At 46.6% G+C, this 8,964-nt stretch overlaps 1 protein-coding gene across 3 annotated transcripts in view; it reads left to right on the top strand.

The window, feature by feature from the left end:
- Positions 1-8,964, top strand: part of LOC101343990 (zinc finger protein 14 homolog) — a 123,290-nt gene that overhangs the window by 93,355 nt on the left and 20,971 nt on the right. For 2 of the 3 annotated variants that reach the window (XM_023742263.1, XM_023742272.1), the window contains exons 1-2: positions 58-88; positions 8,075-8,162. The exons of the other annotated variant lie outside the window; for it this stretch is intronic. In XM_023742263.1, the coding sequence (XP_023598031.1) occupies positions 8,154-8,162 (9 nt within the window). In that variant the 5' untranslated portion in view covers positions 58-88; positions 8,075-8,153. Of the gene's footprint in view, positions 1-57; positions 89-8,074; positions 8,163-8,964 lie in introns of those variants that run through there. 3 annotated transcript variants of the gene reach the window in all.

The raw sequence follows: 8,964 nt of genomic DNA, 5'->3' as shown, positions 1-8,964 counted from the left end.
GGGCCAGGCCCGCCCATCCCGGACTACGTTTCCCACAGGCCTCCGCGCCGCGCCTCCTTCCGGCTTCCGCGGCGGTCGGCGCCCAGAGGTGAGCTGGTCGCGTGCGCCGAGGAAACGGGCGCGGGGGCGGCGCGGGGGCGGCGCCGGCCGGGGTGTGAGCTCGGTTACGGGAGTTGTGGGGTAGGTGATGCCGGCTGGGCGCCGGGTGCCCCGTTGCTCCTCTGCGCTCCCGCTTCAGGGCCACAGAGGCCCAGCGGCTCGGAACGGCCCCGAATTAGATGTCTGATCCCCGCGTAAAGGCCCCCAACAAAAAGTGCGTTCCTGAGAGGAACCGTTGCCGATGCTGGAACCACGGCTGTCCGAGAGCTGCCCTCCGCGGCGACGACCCTGAACTCGAGACGGACGCCAGCCCCCGCCCCTCGTGAACCCTGGGCTTCCTCTCTGAGAGCGGGAAGGGTCAGCTTCTCCCCAGGCTCGCTCTTACTGCCATGGCGGTGGTCTGTGATAGACAGTGGGAGCAGGGAGCAGAGGTGTGTCGCCATTTAGCCAGACGGAGCCGAGCTCCGAGAACGGCCAGACTCCCCTCTTCTCCAGTCCTGCCGAGCTTTCACAGAAAGACCCAGGGAGGGAGGAGGGAAAGGAGAAAAGAATTTGCAGGCGCACGTGAAACAGTCAAGGTCAAATTGAGTTCATGTTTCCTCTTAGTTCCATGAAATGTAATTTTTATTTTTCCGGGTATGGGAACATTTTTGCTTCTTTCTTCAGTGAAAGAGAAAGTCAGCTCGGACTGAAAAGAGAAAATGCAGCCATGGCGCTCGTTAGGCTGAGAAGGAAACGACAGATAAAGGCAGCTGCACAATTAATAGAAAACATTATTTCGCCCGTGGTCGTGCAGCAGTTGTAAAAATACCATAACGACCCCCTCTGAGAGATTACTGCTTTCTTACTAATAGTGCCCAAGACCCACCTGCTATTTTCATTTCATTACTGGGGTTACCCAGTTGGTAAGCCACTCCAACTCATGACAGCACCCAATCTCCGATTAATCCCCACTGCTTCTAATCTAAAAGGCCCCTCTGGTGGCGCAGTGATTTAAGCGCTCGATTGCTAGACCAAAAGGTCAGAAGTTCACGTGCTCCACGGAAGAAAGATGTGGCAGTCTGCTTCCTTAAAGATTTACGTCCTTGGGAACCCTGTGTGGTCGCTCTGAGTCAGAATCAACTGGAGGGCAGTGGGTTTGGTTTGGGTCTGCTAATCTCTCTTCAGAAACAGCGACCAGTCCAGCACTGATCCCTGCTTCCCTTGACCAGTTGCTGTGAAGTCCCCTCTGACTCATGGCGACTCCATGTGTGTCGGAGCAGAACTGTGCTCCACAGAGTTTTCAGTGGCTGGTTTTTTGAAAGTAGATGACCAGGCCTTTCTTACAAAGTGCATTAACCATTTGCACCACCTGGGGATTTCTGGACTTCCTTGGCCTCTTGAAAATCCTTCAGCAAGAACTCAACCTTTAATAAAGATGCCTTTCTTCTCCCTCGTGTTTATTCCACCGTTCTTGTGGAATTCCCTCCCCTCTCTGCAGTTCAGTAAGCCTCACGAAGAATCAATACACTTGATCTGGTCAGACTCTACGGGCTTGTTCCAGGTAGTTTTCAGCTGGTTAGGCTTTTACATCTGAAGTGTCCTCTCCATGGAGCGGGACATTTGACCTTCTTTCCCAGTGTGTCATGGGGGTTATGAGGGTAGACCATGACACATACCGTGTCTCCTTCTCTTTAGAGAGTATCCCATGAACATTTGCTGTCTTCTCAGAGCAGTCTCTTGCTAATCATTTGGATGGTCTGCAAGTGAACCTCTCAAAGGGAAGCTAACCACAGAGCTTTTATTTTAGGCTTTACCGTTTACGGAGATTACATACTAAGTGTCTTTGATCTTTCCCACAAACCTGAGTTCCAAAACTGAGGAAGGATAAGCGATGGTCTGGTTGGTGACAGAATATTCTGCTTTGTAAGGCTTTTAGGAGTGGTAATGTGATGGAGTCCCTGGGTGGTGCAAATGGTTGCACTTGACTAGTGACTGAAATGTTGGCAGTTCTAGTTCACCCAGAGACACCTCAGAAGAAAGGCCTGGCAGTCTACTTCCAAAAGCTCAGCCTCTGAAAACCATGTGGAGCACAGTTCCACTCTGACACACATGGGGTCACCATGAGTTGGAATCAACAATGGCAACTGTTGTTAGGTGCCACTGAGTCAGTTCCGACTCATAGTGACCCTGTGTACGACAGAACGAAACACTGCCAGTCCTGTGCCATCCTCACAACCGTTATTCTGCTTGAGCTCATTGTTGTAGCCACTGTGTCAGTCCATCTTGTTAAGGACTCTCTTTTGCTGATCCTCTGCTTTACCAAGCATGATGTCTTTCTTCAAGGACTGGTTCCTCCTGATAACATGTCCAAACTATATGAGACAAGTATCGCCATCCTCGCTTTTAAAGAGTGTTCTTCCAAGACAGATTTGTTGGTTCTTTTGGCAGTCCATGGTATACTCAGTATTCTTCATCAACACCATAACTCAAAGGGGTCAATTCTTCTTTGGTCTTCCTTATTCATTGTTCAGCTTTTGCATACATATGGGACGATTGAGAACACCATGGCTTGGGTCAGGCGCACCTTAGTCCTTAAAGTGACATCTTTTTTTTTTTTTTTTTAACGCTCCAAAGAGATCTTTTACAGCAGATTTGCCCAATGCAATGCATCATTTGATTTCTTGATTGCTGCTTCCGTGGGTGTTGATTGTGGATCCAAGTAAAATGATATCCTTGACAACTTCAATCTTTTTTCCATTTATCACGATGTTGCTTATTGGTCCAGTTGTGTGGATTTTTGTTTTCTTTAATGGCACCTGGTTTTGGTTTAGTGTGATATGATAGAGTTTTTAATGGAGAGATTTGGGTGAGCAAGGACAGGGATTATACCAAGGAGTAGTAGGAGAAATTTGAGACATAGTTGGAAGTCTTTGGCAGCATGAGTTTGTTTCAGGCCACATATGTATGTGGTCTTATGATAGGCATTTTAGAGAAGTGGCAGTAGTAGGGGTTATGAAGCTAAATTATGAGGATTCTGATTCTAAACCTAGCACTTAGTATCTGGGTGAGCTTGGACAAATTATTTTCTCTCTGTGCCACAGTTCCCTCTGTACTGTGAGGATAAAGATAGAGCCGACCGTACAGGGTTGCTGTGAGTAGGTCAGGTAATATGTGCGAAGCTCTTAGGTAATGCCTGGGGCGTATAAGTGCTGTTACTGTTATGTTGTGATTCCATATTTTTCTCTGTCACCCAGATTAAAACACTACCAGGATTTTGCCACGTTCACTCCATCTATCCACACTTCCGCTTTTTATAAATTGTTGTTATTCAGGAACTGCCTATCAAGTCGAGGCTTTGAGATTTATTAGTTAGCATTATAAGAAAGAGCTGGGCTGAGACACTTAAGTTTTTTATGGAAGGAGAAATGAAAGAGCAGAAGAGAATTTTTTAAAATAATAGTCAAAAGGAGGACGTGTAGCTTTCTTCAGTGATTATAGCTGACTTTTATTAAATGCTTATTTGCTATTTTAAGTGCTATCTTATGTAGTATCTTATTTAATCCTATAACAACCCTTTGAGGTTATCGCCAACATTTTAAAGAGGAGGAACCTGAGGCACTGAAGAGTTAAGTAATATGTCCAGGATCACACAGTTAATAACTATGAGAGCTGAGATTTGTATTCGCAGGGTCTCCCAGCAAATCCCATATTAATAATTATAACACGCCATCAACTCTCATCATTTGTATGCCTGTTAAAAAACTCTCCGTCTTCCTTAGTAATTCATCATGATGGCTTCTCCCCTTCACTAATACGGATCATCATCATTACCAGTTACGACATTAAATGCTATCAGATAGTTGACTATAATTTGACCTCTTGCCTACTGTTAGATATTTATTTCTCATTTTGGTTATAATAAATTATTCTCTGATAAACAGCTTTATTGTAAAAATGGCGTGGTGCAGGTATCTAACCTCTGACTTCACAAGGGGGAAGGAGAATCAAGATCAGCATCAACAGCCCAAAACTGATACCTGTGAGGCAGAGGTCAGACAGATCTCCTCTCTCCATCCTTTTTACCAATTCTGATACAGCCATCCCTCCCATGGCACACTCTACTTCTCTGCTGGGTTTGATAATTCATTGCAGTGACCACACAGAACTCACAGACAATACTTGTGATCATGGGGTTTATTAGAGAAGTAACAGGTTACAACTCAGGATCAGGATACCGTTCTTCGATTAGGACAGCCTCTTCTTGGCTGTGCCCACAGGCAGGCGTCTCTCTGGCTCTTGGCCCCTCACCCGCTCAGCCCGGCCTCTGCCCTGCTTGAGTGAGTGTTACGAAGCCCTTTAGCTCTGCCAGTAAGTGCTCAGAGGCACCCTACTCTGCCAGCGAGCCTCAGCCCGAAGGTGCTCGGCTCTCTTGCTCTGAGGTTCGGTGAGCCTAGCTCCACCAAGTGCCCAGAGGCAGCCCATTCCACCGGCAAGCCTCCTGGCTGAAGGCGCTCAGCTCTCTCCCTGTGTGGGTCAGGAAGTGCACTGCCATCTCCTGCTGGTTTTCTGGTTCTGCTGCCATTTCTCTGCCACTGTTTCTTGCCATCTCCGATGTTCTCTCCTCTCTCTCTCTCTCCTGGATCTAAGAGGTTCCCAGTGCAGAGATCCTGGGTCCAAAGGACGTGCTCTGCTCCCATCTCTTCTTGGTGGTGGTGAGGTCTCCCCCCACTCTGCTTCTCTCTCCTTTTATCTCTTGTAAGATAAAAGGTGTGACTCAAGCAAGGGTGGTGACTTGAGTAAGGGTGGTGACTTGAGTAAGGGTAGTGACTCTAGTAAGGCAGTGACTCAAGATACATCCCACCCTAATCTGCCTCATCAACATAACGGACAGCTCACTCCTAAACGGGACCGTAACCACAGGCATAGAGGACAATTACATCAGAGAATTACATTTTGTGAAATGGAGGATGACTACATCATTACATAACTGCCCAACCACTGAAAATCATGGCCCAGCCAAGTCAACCCACAATCCCAACCATCACAGGTTCCATACACCTTATTTGCATTAGCAGCAAGCTGTCCAATTCCCTTAATAGGCTATAAGTGCCCCATTTGCATAATCCCCCCAGTCATTGTGTGGGAATCACAAAGGTTACAGCTAGAAGGGCCATATTAAGTGATTCACTGCCCTGTACCTGTGATATAGCTTTGTGTACTTTCCTAAAAAAAAATTCCTATTCATATAATTTTGAGGTCAAATATCAGGCATTTATTAAGTAGCTGCAATTTTGCAGACTTTATTCTAGTATCTGGGGACTGTCACCATTAAAAAGACATAGATTCTGTCTTTAAATTGCATAAAATTGAAAACACAAGATAAAATATACAATAGATTTAAGGTAGGGTGCTAAAGGTCATTTGAGAATTCAGATGTCACACCTTGGGAGTTGATAGGGAGGAGCTATTAATCTGATGACAGTACATGCTGTCAGATTATGTCCAAATTATACTGAAGCTGTGGGGTCTCTGGAGGTAAATGGATTTCATACAGCAGACTTTATGCCTTACAGTTTTTATTTTAATGATACTATATGTAAAGTGGGAAACCCTGGTGGCATAGTGGTTAAGAGCTACGGCTGCTAACCAAAAGGTCAGCAGTTTGAATCCACCAGGCACTCCTTGGAGACCCTATGGGGCAGTTCTTCTCTGTCCTGTAGGGTCGCTATGACTCGGAATTGACTCGATGGCAACGGGGTCCAGGAATACGTAAAGTGAGTCTAGCAGGACAGGAAAACCAGCAGCTGTTGGAGAGCTTCATAGATGTGTTAGCTAAAAGGACTGGTTCAGAAACAAAATAAACCCATCTGTTGAGAGCATGTGAAAGGAAGCAACCATGTGACTGTCATCAGTATAAAAGACATCAGTCGGGGACTTCTTGCCATTCTTTTCTAGGCAGTGTTCCAACATACTTGGGCAGGTGAAATTCAGAGCTGGTTCATGAATTAGAAGCTGAAGCAAACAAAGAAAAGCCACTCAGGAAACATAGCAGCTGTTTTTAGAGTATCCTGAGTTTTGGGCTTTTCTTTCCCAGTTCAAGGGAAGGCTGAAAGAAAGTCTCATATTTGGAGTATCTGTGTACTTAAGGTTCACACTCTGCTTCATATGTGGTGAGTGTCACTGTGAACACTTTAATTGGTCCTTCTCGGCATACGGATCCCTGGTGCTACGGCTGCTAACCAAAAGGTCAACAGTTCGAATCCACCAGCTGCTCCTTGGAAACCCCATGGGGCAGTTCTACCCTGTCCTATAGGTGTGCTATGAGTCAGAATCGAACTCTATGGCAACTTTTTTTTCTGTTCTAGGCATACGTGTGATTATTGTTTCTGTCAAAATAGTTCCACACCACACGTTCTGTTTTTTTAACACACTGTCTTCACCCTTATCATCAAAAGTAGGGGAGCGTCGTTGCTTTTGAATAGCTGCGTGGTTTTGAATGGTGTGGATGCACTACGTTGTATTTAATCATTTCCTCATTTAGGGTCTTTTCAGCTTTTATCCTTTATGGACCGTGTTTGTCAGCATCCTCTGCACAGATCTTGATGTCCACGTGCAGTTAGTTGCTTTAGTCCCAAATGTGGGGTTTCAGATTCACAGGGTTACAGGGTTGAAATGGCGCTTCCACATAATTGTAAATCTAGACCCACTTTGTGTCTGTTTTCCCGTGACATCTGCGAATGTGGGACAGCGTCAGTCTTTTACATCTCCCCGTGCAGTCACTGTAGAAACGTTGCTTTCACACGCGTCTCCTCAGTTAGCAGTGAGGCTTACTACCTTTGGGAAGGTTATCAGTCATTTCTGGTTTTTAGTGGATTGCTCATGCTCAGGTTTCTTGCAAAAAAACCAAAGCCATTGCCTTTGAGTCGATTCCAACTCATAGCGACCCTATGGACAGAGGAGAACTGCCCCATAGGGTTTCCAAGGAGTGGCTGGTGGATTCGAACTGCCGACCTTTTGGTTAGCAGCCGAGCTTGTAACTACCTTGCCACCGGGCCTCCCAGGTTTCTCGCAGTGAAGGCGAAATCCTAGCGTTCGTGGGCAGAAACCAAAGTTGGAGGCGGACTGGATTTGCGGTTACAGAAACGTGGATTCGAAACAAAGTGCTACCACTCAGTGACTGCATTGGGCGGGCGATGTGACCCCCGAGCGTCGGCTCCCTGGGCTGCTTCAAAGAGAAAACTACGATGTGGAATGCCGCTGAGTGTCCCGTGGCGACGTACAGAGTACCTGTCACATACAAGTTCTCAGTGAGTGAGTGTTGTCGTCTGGCTGCAGGGAACGCGAGTCTTCTCCCAGCTGGATACTAAAGAGGGGTGTGATGAGGGATGTCACAATAGGAGAGGTTCTGACTGGGACACGGGGTGGTGAACTGTCCCGGCTGGGCAAAGGGCAGCCAGCTTTGCAGCGGTGGGAGCTGCCAGCCTCAGGCTGTGTGGTTTTCAGTCTTTGTGCTTGGGAAGTGTAGGCAGGATCCCGGGGGCTCAACGGACGCTCGGTTTGGATGGCGTGGCCCCTTCTCAGCCCTGGAAAGCTCTACTGGAGAGAAAAAGAGCTGCTCAGGGAAATAGTCTGAGTTACCCAGTGTCAGGACCAGATCTGCATTGCCAGATGGGGAGCTAATCAGAAACTCCGCTCAAGTATCTGGGCTTCTACACCAAGTCCATCATGGTTCAGCTGGGGTTTCTTAAGGTTGGAGAGAGGATTGGATTTCTTCAGACTCCCTTAGTCTCTTCCGGTTTGTGTGCAGTTCGAATCTACCAGCTGCTCCTTGGAAACCCTGTGGGGCAGTTTTGAGTCAGAATGAACTCCACGGCAGGTGGTTTGGTTTTCTTGGTTTTAAGGCACATGGGGCTGCTGTGAGTCAGAATCAACTTGACAGCAAATATCAACAACAAGGCATATCTCGTTTTGTGATTTCTTTTTCTTCTTCCAGCCCTGGCTTCTCTGGACTCTGCAATTCTCTGACAGAGAAATCTTGAAAAGGATTGACCAGTTCCTGTTGTTCTAAAACCATGGCCCATGTAAGTTGGTGTTTCTCCTTTTTGAAATAATAACAATTTCTAGGTCATATATGCATATTTGTTCCTTATCTTGAAACTTCCTATTTAGCAGAGCTCCATTTAAGAGCCTGTTCCCCAGTTCCTCTCAGTCCTGTAAGGGTTGGCACCAGACAGCCCAGTGTCCTTCTCATGAGCCCTTCCTTTCTTCAGCTAACGCTTAACATCTCCTGTCTATTCAATCTGATGTTGAGAGCAGTGAGGGAGCAAAAATAAAACGCCGTGAGAAAAATGCAGGCATTCCCTGCAGAATGTCTCCCCTGTTAACATGTTCCAACAGACCGCCTTTCAGTTTTAATACTTCAGAGAAAGTGTGTTTCTCCCAGTACGTTGTTGTTTATTTTTTTATTGTTGTAGTTTAAATGAAGTTTACATTTCAAATTAGTCTCCCATACAAAAATTTCTACATACATTGTTACGTGACCCTAATTGCTCTCCCCATACTGTGATGGCACATTCCTCCTTTCCACCCCTGATTCCCCATGTCCATTCAACCAGCTCCTGACCCTCTCTGCCTTCCCATCTCACCTCCGGACAGAAACTACCCATTTAGTCTCTTGTATCTACTTGAGCTAAGAGGCACACTCCTCACGAGTATCACTTTATGTCCCACAGTCCAGTCCAATACCTGTCTGAAGCATTGGCCTTGGAAATTGTTTCAGTTCTGGGCTGATAGAGAATCCAGAGACCATACTTTCTGGGGTTCCTCTAGTCTCAGTCAAACCATTAATCTGGTCTTCTTACTAGAATTTGAGTTCTGCACCCC

Source organism: Trichechus manatus, unplaced genomic scaffold, assembly GCF_000243295.1.
Source record: "Trichechus manatus latirostris isolate Lorelei unplaced genomic scaffold, TriManLat1.0 scaffold00207, whole genome shotgun sequence".
NCBI lineage: Eukaryota > Metazoa > Chordata > Mammalia > Sirenia > Trichechidae > Trichechus > Trichechus manatus.
Note: the sequence above shows the minus strand (reverse complement) of the source record. Positions and strands in the feature narration are given on the sequence as shown.